Source organism: Actinia tenebrosa, unplaced genomic scaffold, assembly GCF_029948245.1.
Source record: "Actinia tenebrosa isolate PJP-AT-01 unplaced genomic scaffold, QUT_ActTen_1.0 PGA_scaffold12__29_contigs__length_12842862, whole genome shotgun sequence".
Taxonomy (NCBI): Eukaryota; Metazoa; Cnidaria; class Anthozoa; order Actiniaria; family Actiniidae; genus Actinia; species Actinia tenebrosa.
In genome coordinates, this window is record NW_028292572.1 from 1,368,182 (window position 1) to 1,386,697 (window position 18,516).

General features: G+C 35.4%; 1 protein-coding gene and 1 long non-coding RNA gene across 2 annotated transcripts; one reads left to right on the forward strand and one right to left on the reverse strand.

Moving 5' to 3' along the window:
- Nucleotides 1–22: 22 nt before the first annotated feature.
- On the reverse strand, nucleotides 23–18,146 carry LOC116291270 (uncharacterized). Its single transcript, XM_031698424.2, has 19 exons — nucleotides 18,087–18,146; nucleotides 17,843–17,999; nucleotides 15,740–15,916; nucleotides 15,177–15,217; nucleotides 14,509–14,801; nucleotides 12,974–13,798; nucleotides 12,456–12,517; nucleotides 10,298–10,364; nucleotides 9,335–9,389; nucleotides 8,356–8,497; nucleotides 6,683–6,781; nucleotides 3,991–4,059; nucleotides 3,028–3,137; nucleotides 2,904–2,947; nucleotides 2,211–2,278; nucleotides 1,676–1,768; nucleotides 1,499–1,605; nucleotides 871–991; nucleotides 23–630 (listed from the first exon to the last, which is right to left on the reverse strand). Exons 2-19 carry the CDS (start codon nucleotides 17,996–17,998, stop codon nucleotides 562–564), a joined length of 2,598 nt encoding a protein of 865 aa, XP_031554284.1. The 5' UTR covers nucleotide 17,999; nucleotides 18,087–18,146; the 3' UTR covers nucleotides 23–561.
- LOC116291273 (uncharacterized) lies at nucleotides 13,715–17,767 on the forward strand. The gene is made up of 3 exons (XR_004196570.2): nucleotides 13,715–13,810; nucleotides 14,579–14,658; nucleotides 15,804–17,767. It is a non-coding gene; the product is annotated as an uncharacterized LOC116291273 (long non-coding RNA).
- Nucleotides 18,147–18,516: the final 370 nt, after the last annotated feature.

Here is an 18,516-nt window from a genome sequence, read left to right on the forward strand (position 1 = left end):
ATTGAAATAAATGCAGCACATCTTTTCATTTTAGTCTTACTTTTACTATTTCATAATGACACTTTTATCAAGACTATCATTGTCAGCTGGCATAACTAACAGCTTATATACACATCTATGTATAGCCTGAACTAAATCACTCTCTGTATGCCTTGGATAATCATTCTATCAACATCTAATGCTGTCAATATGGAGAATGCTCAAGCTTTTTATTTATAAAACAAACTAGATAATGCCATGGAATGAGTCACCACTACACCTGACAGTACCAGGTCTATATGTTACACAACTTTTCAATACTCTGCAGTGAACAGGAATGTGGCACCAATCAATTTGAGATGTAACCAAGAATAAAATGTTATCTCATGTCACTGTATACCATTGGTAGAATTCCTCAATCATTCTAAATGCAGAAGTTTAATTAGAGGGTTTTTAAAACCAGTAATTACAAAATAAACAATGCAGCTTTGTGCATCATTTGACAATGCTGTCATTTAAGACATGGAAATGAAGAAAGCATTTAGCTTTTTAATATCCCATAGCATGGCAAAGGTCGACGAATCAGTTTGTTCCACTTGCTCTCTGTATCAGCTCATCACAAATTGCTGTTAGTTCTTTATTTTCATTGATCTGTAAGAAAAGAAAATTTGCCAAAAAATCAAGATGATGACCTCGAAATGAAGAATCCTAGAGTGTGGTTTGGTAAAAACATAAAACATTATTTCTATTTTTTCTTTCTTTCCTGTTCCTTCCCTTTCCTTCTATTGTCTTTCTTTCCTTTCTCATTCTTTTGTCCTTCCTCATTCTTTTGTCCTTCCTTTTCTTTCCTTCTCATAGATCTAAAACATGAAAGGTCCATATAACTCTTACCTTTTGTTGTATTGCTTGCTCAAGGCTTGCACATTTATTCTGTTCTTTTTTAAGTGCAGCTCGCATAACTGCCATTTCCGAATCGTTTGATCTTCGGACCCTGTTTATCTCTATATTTGCACTAAAAATTAAAAGGAAAAGATTCACTTTACAGTTGTCTGTAAATGTTTGACCATGAAAGGAAAGCTCCGTTTGCACGCGCGCTCTGGCGAAAACGAATCCATACCTACGTAACAATGACTTACAGTTGGAAAAATTTATCACCATTCGTGACTCTGTTCAACGATTCTACGATGTCACCACTCTCAACGCTAAGGCCGATTTACACGGTACGATTTTTCCTTACAATTGTCGTGCACAATATGTTGATGAAACAAATTGATGTGCGTATGAATCGAGCGCACAATTTGCTTACGACTGTAAATTCCAGCTAAAACTTGGCGCAATCATGTTACGCAAAACAGATGAGTGAAAAAATCGTGCGAGCTAAATCGGCTTTAATAATGGCATCTCGACAATGATTGAGAAAAATTCAAAATGATCAGATCCAATCAAAAATGGATCCATACTGATAGTTATTAGCAATTTCTCGGATAATCATTACTAACGAATATACTCTTGGACTTACGTTTCGATTTTTTCTTCGGCGTGCTTTTTTAGCATCTGATATTTTTCTCCCGATTTTTTAAGCTTTTCTTGGTAGTCTATAGTAGCTTTTTTAAGTATTTCTTCGTTCTAGAAAAAAAAAGAAGGAAAAACATCAGCAAGTATTTCCACAAAAATATGAATCAAACAATGAATTTACCTTTTTATAATTTTCTAACACTCCTTTGAGCTTTTCGTATCGTCTATGTAAATCTGAAAACGCGGCTTCCACGGAATTTAAGTCTGCTTGCAACTGAAAAGATAAAAAATAAAGTTTTACCAATTGATGGTTTTCATAGCCGCCATGTTGGATGAATTTAACAAAAGATTCGTCGTGAGTCTCTTTTATCATCCAACATGGTCACCGTGTCTTTCGTTATTTTATTCTCTTGGGAATGATTGAAAAGCAGCAATAGGTTCACATGCCGACGTGGTTATTTAATACCACGGAAGTAGAAAGAAGATATAACTAGCTAAAAACTAGTGTGAGCTGCGTCGGTGTTTATAATGAAACAGTAATGATGAAAAGGTAAATTATACACCGTGAAAAGATGAAAAAACTTACTGACGTTTCAGACGCTAGTCCTTAATCGGAGTAAAAGAGAAGTAGACAGTAGATAAGACAAGGAAGTAGACAGTAGATAAGACAAGGTTATTATTAATCAAAGTGGTCAATATTCATATTGTTTGGTTACCTGATCTCTTTCTTTTACTATTTCATTTTTTGATTCATCCGACATGTTTTTATTCTTTTCGCTCGTTTCTATGATCAAGGAAAAAAATGTCAAAGTTGAAAAAGCGCATTTGAGCCAGTTTTAGGCTCAGGCCAAACGTCGAACTTCGCATGAGCCGAACCTAATTGAAAGAATGAATAACGAGGCGGTTTTCTTTGATGTCATTAGGTTCGGCTCATGTGAAGTTCGACGTTTGACTAGATTTTAAGGGTGATAAAACTACAAGTCTTGTATAGGTATTTCACGAACGCAATCTTTTAATGTCAATTGCGGTCAAGCGCAAAAAGGTACAATTCGATTACGTATTCACACACGCAAATGTATCTCTTTTGGATCAAATGATCAAACGAAACAGGATGTAAAGTGGTTTCATAGGCTTTTGCTTTGTGACTGAAGAGAAGTGAATGCTTTTCGTTAGACCAAAAGGCACGGAAAGTAGTTTCTTTCTAGCGCGCAATGCACAAAGGGACTCCTTACAAAACATATATGCACCTTTTATTAACGAATAAACTTTGCGCAGTAGGAATAAACTGCATTAGATGCAAAAACTTTGAAATATCATTCAAGGGAGGTCCTAATCCTTCGACACAATCGTCACCTAGGTGATTCGGTTGGTTGGTGGTAATAGGGAAAATTATGGTAAACGAATCTTACCAATCATCTCTGCCAACGTTCTTTCATACTCATTCATCACGGTCCTACATCAAATCAACAACATAGATCTAAGTAAGCATATTTCTGGTTAGCATTCTGGTGAACATCATAGTTTTGAAGTTACCTCAGTTCATCGTTCTCTCGTCGTAACTTGGCATTACCCTCGACTTCTGCTTGGAGTTTGCTTTGAATTTCTTGGATTTCCATGTCTCTTATGGCAGACTCCTCGTGGGTCTAAACAGGGTATGAAATTCCGCATTAGATCTTTTTATCGTTTACCTTTTATCGTTAATTGTCGCAAATCATCCAGTGGTTTCCCAAAGTCCTTCATAACGCGCTCCCCCGCCCTAGCCACGAGTGAGTTTGCGACTGCAATTTGCCAGCATTCTGATCGTTCCGAGTGAAACAGCTTGGTGCTTATTCAAGCAGCATACAACTTTACTGGTAATCTTCTTATTTCAAACTTCGTGAAAGGAAGCAATTTTTCTATTGAGATTTTTCTCTGTATTTTCATCTATGAGTACCATTTTCGATTTCGTTGTACTTTTACCACTATTTTTTCAAAAAAGGCATTGGATATTTTCCCTCTTTGGAGCTTTTTGATTGGCTTAAAAAGAAAGCCATTGGAGGCAGATAGTATAATATACGACAATCATCCTATCGTACTCAAAAATCTTTCAAGACTTTGTGACTAAAAACGATTCGTTTAATATTCGTTTTACTTCGTAAAAGTAAGTTAATGACGAGATAGCGCGAAGCTGGGACCGAGCTGAGGCAATGCATATTGGTTTATTATTAAATAAACACGAAGATTTGTTAGAAGAATTTTTCCTGGCACAATCACACTGTCAACTACTTGTAAAATTATCCCAAGAGAAGTTTTCCCTTTTCCCATACTAGTCTCTTATATTTTTCAATCTTAGGCCCCCACTTTTTGCTATACTAGTCTGACTCTTTTATATTTTTAAATAGCAGCCCCAACCCCCCCCCCCTCCCCAAATTTTAAGCGTGGTTAGCGGTCCTTGCCAGAGTCACATACTGAGATTATTTGACCACAGTGGTCAGCAGCGGTTAGCAGTCGACTTACCTGTTTAAGAAGAGCTTCCCGTTCCTTCTTGACAGCTACTGCTATGTCACTTTTGCTGTAGAGAAGAGGCTGCGGAACAGATATCAGATATTATTACTTTTATGTATAACATTTACATTCATTTTCTTCTGGGATAGAAACTGGATCACGGCAATAGTGCGGTTGTAAAAATGAAAATTTGTTGTCATAAGGAAGACTGCATATTTTAAAATCAATTTAACACCAAAAAATTTTAAAAGATTTTGAACGGACAGCTTAAAAAGAAAATCTTCCAGACATCTGGATATCAAAAATAGACTTTAATATGTACAGAGACTGCCTTAGATTACCTAACTGTAAAGTAAAAGCTCAGAAAGTCATTTATTATGCAAGTTACGAGAAATTAAAGGAAGCTATGATATGGCACAATTTGTACGGATAACCAATGTGCAGAGATCGAGTCCACTAGAGGCTTCTCAAGTGCCGTACAAGCACTCGAGACCAATTCAGTTACCACAAACACTTGTCAGTTCATCGCACCGGCACCTCTAGGCTGCTTTACCTGTCAAATGACACTAAACAAATTCCAGTGTTTTTTTCATTTTTGTCATTTTCTCAAATTTCTTTTCTTAATTAAAATACGAGAATTAAAAATTGAGGTTTATTTTTATTCCAAATTCATAAAAAGTGATGGTCTAAATTTTTAGTCAGAATATTCAAAATTTCAGAAATAGCATTTCATTTTTGAAATAATCGATGCTGCATTCACCTAAGCCGCTTAGTTTCTCGATTTTGACACTAAATTTCACGAAAAAACCAAACACAAAAGCGAAAGAAATAAATTCTCAAAAGGTTCGTACTGATATAGTTTTAGATGTATCTGACATGGAGATCGAAAAACTTAAACTACGTTGAGCACTGCAAAAGAATAAAAAAAAAGAAATGAATAAAAGCTAGACTGTTTTTTCCCTTGAAAGCTGTCATAGGTCAACTTCTGGAGGTAACAGAGCGAAGGTATTAAAATATAAATATAATAATAATGTTAAAAAGAAACGCTTCGATCGACGATCCTAAGCGATGTTCATTCGTCTGTTAGAAAATGTCCGAATTATTCTTGTCAAAAATCTTGGCTCTATTAAACGAAGCGATTTACCTTCAAAAGAATCCCATGTAGGACGCGGATATGAACAAAGAAACATTCCTTACACCATTTTCGTACGATTTACATCGAAGATATCTATTTTGGATATTTTTTTTCTCCAGTGAACAAGGAATCTCGCTGGTAAGTTCAATATTGATCAGGATCGATATCGACAAAAATATTTCTCCAAAACAACCTCAGTATCACTTATGCATGCAAATGAATTAGAAGGCTTTTCCATTACACATGACCGCGTATTTGCATAATCGTGACTAAAAATGTGTAGGCAAGGAAAAGACAAGGACCGACCAATCCTTCAACGGGGAAATGGTTTAGCGTTACAAAATGAAAGAATACCTGTGGGCGATGGAGAATAAAGGATCGATGTCTAGTAATGATCAGCCGTAAATTACATGCGTTTTTTTTATCCTAAGGACTATGATAAACGAAGCAGGAGTAGAACTATCGAATTTTAAAGGAGCAGAGTGCTTTTAGAGGGGATTACCTCGCTTTTATCCGGCAAACCAAAGCAAATAAACCATCGAAAGTATCTCCACACGAGCGCCATAGCAGACGTGGTAGAACAATAGCGACCATGATTTGCCTTTGTTATGAGTTGATGTTATAGCTAGTAAACCACCTGGTCGAGTCAAACAAGACCTGCACTAGTACTACTGGCACCAAATCTTTATTAATTTGTAGCTGTAACTTCTGTGATCGCAGAAAAACACAGGTACTAGAGCAGAGATTTATACTCCATTATGGATCATGAATGGGAAGACTTTTAAGAGCCTAAATCCCATTAACTGTTAGAAAACAAGACACTCGAAGGTCTTTTGATACACGCGATTTTTTAGTTTGTTTTATTGTTTGTTTGACAAATTATTAAAGAGAACATGACGGTTTTGTAGTCGCTTTCAAATAAAAAATAAGCGAGATTTTGAGAGAAATGATCCTGGCAGTTCTACCACGATTTAACGAAAATTATTTAGCAGAAAATAGAGTGACACGAAAAAAAAGTTTTTTTAATGTCTGCATTACTTAGTGCAACCTATGTAAATATATTTCTTTATTCAAATAATATAAATAATCCGCTGAACTCTACGTTTTCTATTCTTCCTGTAGATACAGACTTCAGTCCTACAACTCATACCTTTCTACGCATGCTCTGAAGTATAGCGTGACAGAATTTTTTTTTAATACTATTTTTTGGTGTCGTTTAAAAACTTTACATTTTAAAGTATTCGATGTACAATTCTAGCAATCATAGAAACATTAGGTTTTTTCCCATAAAACATTGTTTATATTTCAGCAAAATAGAGCCCCGAATTAAAAAATGTCAAGTTCGTCAAGAAAAAGTTTTTGATTTCTTAATTTTTCAGTTTAATTTTAGAACATTTTGGCAGTCTTTTTTATTTTTTTATTTATCTATTTATTTATCTTATTTATTTTTTGTCAACTCGTCTAGTTAGAAGCTACCGGGAGTAAGAAATTTCATTAAAAAAACTGAAGTAAACAATACAGCTAGAAATATATTTAATTGAAGAGCGAATATTGTAATTGGTCACGTACCTCTACCAGACTAGGATCGTGGCTCTCATCACTATGGTTGTCCTGAGCTGTGGATTTTGGTGGTTCGAATGATTGTTTACTAGAGTCTTCGTTGGAGGTCTGTAATTATGAATAAATAGCACAATTGAGTACAAAAATATAACTCATTATTTAAGAATGAATTAAACCCAGTTTTGATGTATAGTATAGGAGCCTAACACATACACCTACTGGAGTAAAATGGGAAATAGAATCAACAGGGATAGTTTTTTTTGATATTGCTTTTATTTTTTCTTACTTATTTCTAGTTAATTAACGCCCATTAACAAATAAAACCGAAAAAATTCGGCATATAATAGCACCTTTGTGGTAATACCCCACAAGTTCTTTTTTTCTAATTTCCGATTTTTATCGCCTACAGATAAGATGTTTTTGAATGGGCGTATAATTGAATTTTATATGATTCCTCTCAAGTTTAGAAAAAAAAATGACATGTTGCGAGCATGCTATTGAACTGGAATGATAGCGCAATGAAAAGATTTTGATCATGATGTTGATCAACAGAGAGAGAGGGGGGGGGGGGGGGGGGAGAGGAAAGATTATTTTAGAACAAAAACCAGTGAAAAGCCGTTTTATTATCTTATCATCTCCTGATCACGAACAGTCCCTTTTCCTGTCCATGGCCACTAATCGCTCGGCGGGGACTGAATAATTTATTCAAATAAATAAAATCATCAAAAAAAGAGGGAACGAACAGGCCTTTGGTGTTCCCTCACATCCATTTACGATTTATTCATCCTATTCCCTTTTTCCACTTAACTAAAAGACCTGACCTTTCTTATTTAAAAATCGAGGTTGGTAGAAAGTCGCATCTTTTTCGGCTTCACAGGATTTTTCGTGCATATTTTTCAAACGATTACAGCCGAAGAACTTATCGATAGAATTTCTTATCAAGTATATATCCGATGTTTAATTGGTTTTAACAGGAAACAAAACATTTTGAACAGCATGTTGAGCTGCACTCTCGATCCCGGAGCCCGCGTTCCTGATGGTCTCCGCCAAGGAACGAAGGCCTCGCAACGAATCAAAATGGCAATGCTTTCTGATTGGCTAACACGACAGCGTAAAGCCGCCAAAAGTTATGAAATTGGGACCAATCACTGTGAGGTGGTTTAGGAAGGAAGGATAAATAGGTGGGATAGGAATAAGGGTAAGGGATGTTTTTACCATAAAATTCCTTTCATTTTCCTACGAAATAATGGCATTGGTCATGAAAATTACTGAACAAACAGAATAAAAGAACACGACGACATAAAAGCTTATCCAGTTGGGCTGCAGTACGGTTATCTTCGTATCGTTTTAATCTCATTGGAATCCTAAACCACCTAAGATAGCTATCTTTTATGCTAGCCAATTACACTTTGATGAGCCCCAAAGGAAATATATGTCCAAAACGAGAGTGCATAGAGCCCTTTTAAAATACAAACGAAATGGAATTTTTTACATACATTTTGTGTTTTCCTGTCAAAAACATTTCGTAAGAAAAGTATCTATAGAAACAGAGAAAGAGAGAGGGAAAGAAAAAGAAGAAAAAAGTGGCAAAAATGGATGGAAAGAAAAAAGAAAGACGTAACAAAGGCACTAATAAATCGAAGATAATCAATAATAATCAATCGAAATGATGAAAAAGATACCTTTGCTTGAGGGCTAAAAGTTAACAGCTTATCAACATCAGAGAGATTGTTCGCGTCTTTGCCTTTTGCCTCCTTGATCGCAGTAAGTCTTTGTTGTGCTCGTCGGTTCGGCGGCGTGTTCATAAGCAATAAATCACCGAAGCTAAATCCAAGCAAAACATATTATAAGTATGACTAACAAAGTAAATAATGCAACACACGCTCGTTCAGTGGAATACTGCATAGGATTGTGTGTTCAATTATCAACGGAAACAATTCTTGGACTTCTGTCGCAGAATTTATGCAAATTGAGCTCACTTTTGAGATATTGTCACAGAAAAAAAACGTCCAATAATGAAATTTTGACAGCTAATTCACAAGGCAATATACATTAAGACCTAATATACGACAAGATCCTGAACATCCTATATGAAAATCAATAAGATAAGACCAAAAACGAGAACTTCGCGTTCTTTTTATTGGCGTAAAAAAACATCAAAATCATTCTCTGCTTGAATCCATTTTGTTTCCGATATCTCCTATCAACAAACCAAACCGCCTATTAGACTTCAATTTTTCTTTCAAAGGACCCTTAGTGCTCTTACCTATGTGTAAGAACCCGTGTGGTAAATGTATCGCACTGTGGCTTTCAAATGGTTTCCGAATTCAAGCATTATGATTGGATGATTTCTTTCTTCGATTCTGATTGGACCAGATCGAAAGCCATTTTGAGAGTCATGGTATCTTGTTTCAACCCGCGAAATCTCCTTCAGAGTCGTTATTTTTCGACCGAGAAAATAAGACGTTTATGAGGTCATGTAAAAGCTGCGCGCGCTCATTCAGAAAGAGAAAATGACCAAGGGTAAAGTATAATCCGAATTGGAACTTGTTTTTTTGGCAGTTCTTTACCGGATTAGTACAAAAAAAGAATTGATTTGAATTCTCTCCGGTTGAAGTAATGATGTTATGGGTAGTGAGAGTACAAAAAGATTTGACTTACTTTCCTGGCGGTGTTTGCTTTGAATTGATTGCATCCGCTTTCATCTGCTTCAGATCTTAAACAACAATACAAAGAAATTGCAGTGGTTGAATTTTAAATGCTTCTAGTTATCTGTATCTTAAACAGATAATCAGTAAGACAATGAGGGTCTTAAGGGTGGCAATGCAATGTTTGTGCACGAGATAGGGGGAAATAATAGCTTTTTTTTTTTTTTCCCTACAAAATTTCGGCCTTGAATTCCATCTATTTAGTCTACATTCAGAATTGAAATTCTCGAAGTATAAGTTAGACTAAAGTCAAACGTCGAACTTCAAATGAGCCAAACCTAATGACAGAGAAGACCGCCTTGTAATTCATTGTTTCGATATAATCGGCTCATGTGAAGTTCGACGTTCGACTTGGGCCTAAAACAAGCCCGAAATATCATCACACTTCAATCAGCAATCACTATGCTTAGCTGGAAAGCGTTGGTACCGAATATATTACTTCGTTAGATTACAAAAATTGGTACGATAATTACAATCTTGGTACCGTAACCATCAAATTGGTTCCACATAATACTGAGATCGAACGGAAAGACTAATGCGCGCGTTTTAATTTCATTTGCTCGCAATTTAAGCCATTTGAGTGTTACGATACAAGTACATTCCTCGGTGATATGAAACTTACTCCAATAATAGGAAAAACTGCCCCGAAACTTCAGCCGGCAATGGACTCTTCTCAAAGTTATCTTGAATGCGAGGTTAATATCGAAATACAAAAGAAATGCCACAAAATTGCGAGAAAAAAAGTGATTTCTTTTGTTTTTTCTTTTTAGCCTCGCATTCACTATGAGGGTTCGATTTAGTGTGTTTATTTTAGAAACATGTATATATCTTAATGAAAAGTCCCCGAATGTCAAGAGAATATTAAGAGAAATATTATATAAAGACCCACGCACTAGTATTGGACCATTTATCATACCTTGGTCTGGAGATCCTTTGACAAGGGGATCAAACTTGACGTAGAGTGACTGACGAGCAAGAGCCGACTAGGACAAGACATCATTAATAATTAGAATGACAGATAAAATGGGAAAGTCTAAAGATAGAACTTTTATGAAAGGGGAAAGGAAGGAATGGAAATGGAATGGGAGGGGGGAAATGCAAAAAAAAAAAAAAAAAAAAAGGAAAACAGAACGAAAATATAAATAAGAAAATGAACTTGATAATGAAACGGAAAAAAGGAAAGAGCGATGGGAGCCGATAAAAAGCGTTCATAAACGGATGTGTCTTAAAACATTTACTGTATTACCCCAGGTGTCAGAACATCGAATTATTATTGGAACAAATCATTAACATTAAACTTGTGTGTTTGGTCTCAAAACCTAGTTTAACGATTATGTTGACACGTCTTCTCCTTTTGCGGGGCAAACAAGCCTCAGGAATTGTATAGTTTAGATAAATTATGTTCAAATAATATGTCATTCAAATCACTTTTCTTAAATGAAATCGCCAAATACTAAAGCAGGTGCGTTTATTTCCATTCTAAATGTATTTTCAATAAACCAAAAGAACGTTAAATAACAGGATGCATTATTCATCTCGACAAGGTGTCTGGGGGAGCCATTCTCGGAGCGTAATTGGTCGATCCAGCATCAGATATATTATTTCAAAGCTCTCCGTCAAACCAAGACCGACTGGAGACGAAAGTAGTTACTGTACGCAGAGCCTGTAAGACTTGACGCCGGTGAGATAAAATTACAAGTTTGGCTTTCTAGACAAGCAACACAACAGCTATACAGACAGAGATCTTGTTATTCATATGACCAGAAGAAAATATTCAAAGAAAATGAATGTCAATGATGGAATCTACCGGTACGGTATCTCAAGAAAAGCTGTCGCTCTAAAGATACATGGCTTAACAAATGATATGGTTATGGCTCCGAAATGAAAAGGTAACTTTACCGTGTTTTATTTTCAATTCTGTATGCTCGTTAAATTAAAATTTTGAAAAATGTACAATTTTTACTAAATTTTTAAATTCTTTTGTCGTATTCTGATGAAAAAATTAAATTCGCAACAATTTTAATGAAAACTTTAGGTGATGATAATGAATTCATTTGATCCCACAAAACGATAGTTTGCTCAATGTAGATAAATATTCTTCGATAATGGATAAACATAATGATTTACATCCTTTGGGGTTCATGGTAATTTTGGCAATATTTCAAAACAATGCTGATCACGTATCTGTAATCGAGTAAGGAGAAAGTGCGATGATTTTAAAGAAATTTCTTCATCGAAGCGATTGAATGTCTGGATTGTTTTAATGGAAATATACCAACGCAATTTAGAATTTTTTTAACCAGATTCTTGGACTTTCATTTGCAAAATAGTGTTTATCAAACATATCCATAGCGTTAGGCATATCCACAGAGAACTCTGTATTTCTTGAGAAGTGAAATTTCTACTATTTGCCACTGAAAGGGCTCATATGCCTCTTAGTCTTTAACATCCCGCCGTGGGAAAATTAAATTAAGGCGTTGTCCCTACCACTAACTGCCACCTTAAATTCATGTAAACAGGACTTAATAATCGCAAAAACAATTTGTAGTTGAACCTACAGCTTTAGTGTTCATTCTTTTATTTCATTTCATTCAAATCATTTCATTGCTGCCTTTTGAAATGATACACTTATTTCAATAAAGTTAGTCACCTGAAAAGCTACAAAGCTGAGACCGACAAGGATTATGGATAGATACATTTTACATGTTTCAACCGCTTGATAACTGTTGATGGACTAGAGATCTTCTACCAGTTACGAGTTAACCTCCTCTGAGCATCCTCAACTGCTGCAGTTTGTGTCAAAAGCTTTACTTGTTGGATATAAAGCATTTCCCCATGATTCTCAGCGATCACAGCTTTCTAGGTTTTTGGTGACTAACTTTATTGAAATAAGTATATACAGGAAAAATATAAAAAATAGAGAAAGGAAATGAGAAAATGATGGACATTCCAGAAATCGAATTCAAAAAGGTGTGCAGTGGCCAAATTCGCTCAATCTTCTATTTTGATCACTATTGAAGCAAACAAAATGGGACAGAAAATGGGAAGAATGGATAGAGCAGATAATCACTTACCAATCTATCAAGGTTATCAGTATTGCCAAATTTCTCTAGGTAGTCCAGTTCTAAAGAAAAAGCTAGGAGGAAAAACAAACAAACTTTATTTGGTCACTTCTCATTATAACCCAAGGAACCAACACTGCATGATTTCTATGGTTTTCAAACTACTTTCAATTTTTAAATTCAAGGGTGATGTCTTAGTTAAAGTTACATAACTGTAGGAGGCATTTAGACTCTAGAACTACTGTTATCAGTAAAAAGAATGCTGAATAACCAGGTGTTTGGGATAAAGACATCATCTCATTGACTCCTCTAGCAAAACAGCAACAACTGCAGACTGTATCTGTCAAGTAATTATTTTTATCCTTCCCTTCATCAATCCTGCTTCTTGTAGGCAAGCATTATGAAAATATGCAAAAGTTGGGTTACAGGCTGTAGCCAGGAAATGAGGGCCAGCGGCAAACAGCTGAATTCGCTGTGATTGGCTGAAACAAAATTTACTCAAGAAGAGCTTTGAATGTAATAATACTTACCTTCACTAGATGATTTAAAGTCATCATTTTCCAGCCCAAAGTCATCTTGTTTTTCTAAGAAAACATCATCTTGAACGGAAGCATTTTTGTTCTTCCCTTCTTCATTTTCATTGTTTTTTAATGAAGGCTGCTTTTCTGTTTCTTCCTGACTCTTGATAACACTGTCACTTGTGTTTTCCCCTTGTGAGTTCTCTCCTTGAGAAGCACCACTATCAGATGGCTGTGGTTTTGGTTCAGCAAAAGATGACCCATTTTTTGGCAAATCTACACCGGCATTCACATTATTACCATTCACTGTGCTCTCACCAGCACCAGGTAACACCACAATGAATGGGTCTTCTTCTTTGGGTATCTTCACCTTCTTTGTTTTCCAGGGTTTGGGTGGCAAAGGCTTCTTGAATTTTTCACTGTCACCATTTGTGTCAGTTTGTTTCTTTGGTTCTGCTTTGGGTTCCCTTCTTTTGACTGGTAAAGAAAAATCCTCATCATCTGGGATATTTTCCTTTTCTTCTGTATTTTCTTTCTTGTCTTTAGTGTCTTGTGTCTCCTTCCCTGGTGATGGTTTTGCCCCTCTGCGCTTCACAGGCAGCGAATCCTCATCATTATCTTCTGTTTGGTTTATCCCAATATCAATTTTGGGAGACATCAATCGGAGTTGATCAAGCTTTCTCGTCATCTCTTCCAGACTTTTTCCTCCAAACTGTAAATCCATCATTTTATCAAACTTGCTTCCATGTGATAATTCTAAAGGAGGGATTTCTCCCTCATCTTGGAAATCATTCTTTGCAAGAAGCTTCTCAATGTCTTCACTGGTAACCATTGCATCTGAGTAAACAAGTAAGTATTTAGTGTTATATATAAACCTGATGAATGCGAACAATGTGGTTTTGGAGATCGAACATTAAGGCCATTGCTCTCAGCTTGTTTAAATTGAAAACAGAGACATATCCTCATAACTTTCGCTGTCTGTAATAAACAGTTTATTGAACAGTTTATCAGAAGAGTTAACCTCATAAATCTCACTACCAGCCTTTAATGAATGGCAAGTGTATCGACCCCTTGCATGTGACGTCAAAGCAGCTCCATCTGGGGGACAAAACAAAAGAATTCCAATCTCCTGAGAATTGGAACCTATTGTTTTGTCCTCCAGATTGAGGGACATTCCGACGTGCTACAAGGGGTCTATACATGTATACACCTATTTTTCTATGTTTGGTCAGGGCATCCAAACACCGAGAAATGGATGAAAGCATGAGGTTGTAGGCTTTTATTGTTTCGAGGTGTTTGGATGCCCTGATCAAACACGAAGCACGAGTTTTTGAACTGACTTCTCAAACTCCTTAATTCCTTTGCAATCATTTGTTTATTTGTCAGTGTTTTGATCAGTGTCTTGATCAGCTTTTGATCAAGTATCAAGGTGCATGCACATGACTACAATGCAAAGTCGCCATTAATCATTCACCTCATGAATTATTAATGTTTGAGAAAGATACTATACTGTAGCATACACTGACATGCTGTTAATAGGCACATACCACAATCAGGTGATGTTCTTTCACTGCCAATTGGTGAAAAAGCTCTTTCTTCATCCTCTCCTGCCTTCAGAAGGGAATTCAAAGATGCAATAGCAGGATCCAAGGGACCAGCGCTATCATTATCAAAACCGTCATCCATTATCTTATCAGGTATGACCTTTGATACAGACTTGTTTTCTTCAACACTTGAGGTACACTCTTGCTTAGTTTCAACAGGCTCAACAACTTTGCTTGGGGATTTTTCTTTTATGTCTTCACTTTTTACTGTTTTCTCTGCTTGTGCTTCTGGGGATCTAGAGATGAAAGTAGGGGGGAAAATTGAGTGTTGTAACAAATTCTATTCTGGCTGATTTCCTTGTTGAATAATTGACCTATTTCACTATGACATCACTGCTTGTTTATGTGGGGGATAGAATCACCAAATCCAATAGAAAATTCAAGGCGAGAAAATTTTTCCCATCCCCCCTAATTTTACCTGGCCCCCCTCTGCCATACATTATGAATGCAGCCTTGAGGGGTTTTGATAGAGCCCCCAGATGCCTTAAGATCCACCCCTTGTAGATTCTATTTTTTTAAAGCAATGAGGGTTGTTTTTAATATTTTTCTCCCTTTTCCCTTACATTTGATTGGTTTAAAAATATACAGCTTATAAGATTAAAGGTACTTACTTGATGCAAGGTAGATTGTTTATAATATCTTCAAGAAATTCCTGTTGGAATAATAATAATAATAATTAGTCTTTATTAGACTAGTCTTATAAAAAATATACAGGACATATATTAAATACTGTAAGTATAATAATTTACATATAAAATTCTGGATAAATCCCATAAACATATAAGTATTAAGTATTGAAGTGCAACTAACCCTTAAATACTTCCAATAATGTTAATGATGGTGATGTCAGGTAAGGCATTTGAGTGTTTTTGTTGTAACTAGTAATACTAAATGCTGGCTATTTTGAAAATACAAACTTAAATTAGCTTTCATGTAAACTATGAGTAAACTAATGATGCTTTTTAAATACTGTATCTATGAACCATTAAATTATTTCTTATTTAATTAAGACTTAATAGATGTCATGCTTATAAGCATATTGGAAGTATAAACCTTTATAACTTAGAGACGCATCACTCCAATTAAGAAATATTTTACCATTCAACTATATACTTCTTGTAGAATCAGTACTGAAAGTATTGCCGAAGGGTTCATATGCACTTTAAATACTTACTCTTGCAGCTTCAAGGTGAATCTGATGGTCTTCTTTAGTAACTACTTGTGTTCTCTCTGTCCAGTTTTCTAGTTCGTCAAGACTGCGAATCTCCTCCCACGTGTCTAGCTGTGACTGCGTCAACTCTACCTTGTAACAGGCAGGACGGTAATGGACTGGAGTATTCTTGAAAGTAACCTGATCAATATAGAAACATCATGAAATAACTGTTATAAAATTCCTATTATGATTGGCAGAAGGTGCATGCTTTATGTACAGTAACAATTATTCACCCAAGGCAAAGTGAATATCGGGGAATATTTACCGAGACATGAGTCTTGGAGCTGCAAGATAAATATTCTCCAATATTCACTGAGGCTGAGGCAGATAATTGTTTTAGCATAAATACACAGGTGGTTCTTTCAAAAAAAGAAAAACAAGATAAAAGACATTTTTTCTGGTAACAGCAACAAAGTGGCTGGCTGCCATTTTGGATTATCACTGGAGTTGAATATGGTGTGATAGTGTGAGTTTCTGGACCTGTGCATTTTTACTAAAAGGGTATACAGCATCAGTTTATGCTCTGCCTATTTTGTCATCCAAAAGAATGGGTTTCAGTAGTTATATATCATTTCAAGGCTTAAAATAAATTCTGGTCATTGAACAAAGTTAAACCGGAATATAAATTTGTCCAGTCAAATATTTCCCTTGTCCAGTAACGTTGAGCCAAAAACAAGTTTTGGTCAGTCATCATGACAGGCGACTGAACAGCTGTCATCTCAAGGCTTGCATTCAACTGAAACCTACACATCTTACATGATGAACACATTCTAAGACATCTGGTTATTTGGATTTTGTTAATCAAGAATTCTAACTTAAATAGATGACAGGGCAGAAAAATAGGTTGTTCTTGCAACGTCTATGCGTTAATAAGCTTTATATTCCATAAACAGGCTCTTTTGGGGCTGGTTAACAAAATACCAAAATTTGGTGAAATTCAAAGAATGCGTATTTGAGATATAACGCCCTGAAAGTTGGGAGAGATGATATTTTGATCAGCACAAAAACTAACATTTTCACTAATACCTCAAAGTAGAATTGCTCAAGGTTAGCAGAATTTTGTGAAAAGAGCGCAAGAGACACAAATGGAACGCTAAATGTTTTTTAGCATGAATGAGAGATCAAGAAAAAAATTGTGAAAGTAGCAGCCTTGTCGTTTTTCTGCTCTGTCTAGATGGATGTAAAATTTACAAAGTCCAAAAAACAAGATGTATCTCAGATTTTATCTGTGTCCCATAATTAGAAAAACAGGTGGGAATTGCAAGTCGGCGTATGGTTACAGTTGGAATAGCCATTGCATACTTTATTCCAACAAGATATAGAAAGTGAAATCTTTCAGTTTTAAAGATAATGGATTAATGATCTATCAAAATTAATATAATAACATGTGGAATTTTATAATTCTTTTTCTTCTTGTCTTTTCTATTTACGTGCAAAGTCGTAATGATCTGAATAACAAATTTAGTCATCTTATACTAATTAATTAATAAAATAACCTACAAAAATACATAAGCTTACAGAGTATAAGGCTTCGGTGTGGTAAACTATTTTTGAACCAATTACTATTTCTAAGTAACCTTATCCGATTTTAACTCAAGCTGATTAACAAAAATATATAAATTGGTCTTTAACTAATGTATATATGAAATAAAAATACAATCTCCAGTCATAACGGACTGAATATTGATAGGAAAAAAGATTTCTTATTTTTACCCCAAAAAATTGATTTAGTCGATGACGTAAATCATTAGCAAGCATCTTTGAATTTAACTTCAAAAAAGAATATTACGAGTCTACGTACTCAAAATATCCCTCAGAGAACATAATAAAAGTCTTATGAGTGTTTTCTGTAAATATATTTTAAACTAAAGCACATATTTTGACGAGAAATCTTAGACTCGTGGGCCTAATTTGTCATGTTTATGCTTGACGTTAATTATATTGTAGCATCTGCAAATTGATAATAAAGGGAAGTACTAGCCTCCTGAAGTCCTGTTGAGATTGTTATTTGTTGATATTCTATGATAAAAATTGAATATTTTTCGTAGGAGCGTGAAAACTTACTTTTGGCGGTTTTTGTGGGGTCAACTGTTGCACCGACGAGACGTTCTCTCTCTGAGAAGGTTTCAAAATAGAACTCTTCGTAGTCGTCTTGCCTTCTTTAGCAAACTCATTGGGAATATTCACGTTCTCTTTCTCTTCCAAAAGGCTACTTGACATCCTAAAATAGGAGAATTTATCGTTAGACGAGTTTAAAAAAGGCGAGGCGCATTCAAATTACGGTTTACAATCAATTCAAACTTTGTACCATTTCAGTGACCGTTAAAAGCCATTTTTTGTTTAACCGCGCCCGCGAACACTCAGCGGGACTCGCCTATTTGTACATGCCTTATAATACCCAGAATTCCTTGAAACAATTGGAAAAATCTAGACTTGGGAATAAACGAAATGACGAACTGCGGAGATTTTACTTTGCTAAGGAATTTTTAGTTGGAACTTTTGCTTTTCAAACTGTAGTTTGATTTATTTTTGTTTAGTATAAAGTCATGCAGGAGGAACAAAGCTTATATGAATAGGCATGAAGTCGGTTGAAAAACGTTGGATAGAATATTTATATTTAAAAACCGGCACTCATGAGAGAAACTCATGAAGTTGCCCTGAATATTCGAGAACCTTTTTCGTATCAGGATATCATAAACTGAAGAGAAATAGCACATCTGTGAATGTAATAAATGACT

Excerpts from the sequence above, each read along its gene's own strand:
- LOC116291270 (XM_031698424.2), bottom strand. The coding sequence starts at position 17,998 with ATGTCAAGTAGCCTTTTGGAAGAGAAAGAGAACGTGAATATTCCCAAT. Across the intron at positions 4,060-6,682 it reads ACGATCCTAGTCTGGTAGAG|CCTCTTCTCTACAGCAAAAG; the intron begins GTACGTGACCAA and ends TCTGTTCCGCAG. Across the intron at positions 1,769-2,210 it reads TAGTAAAAGAAAGAGATCAG|TTGCAAGCAGACTTAAATTC; the intron begins GTAACCAAACAA and ends TTATCTTTTCAG.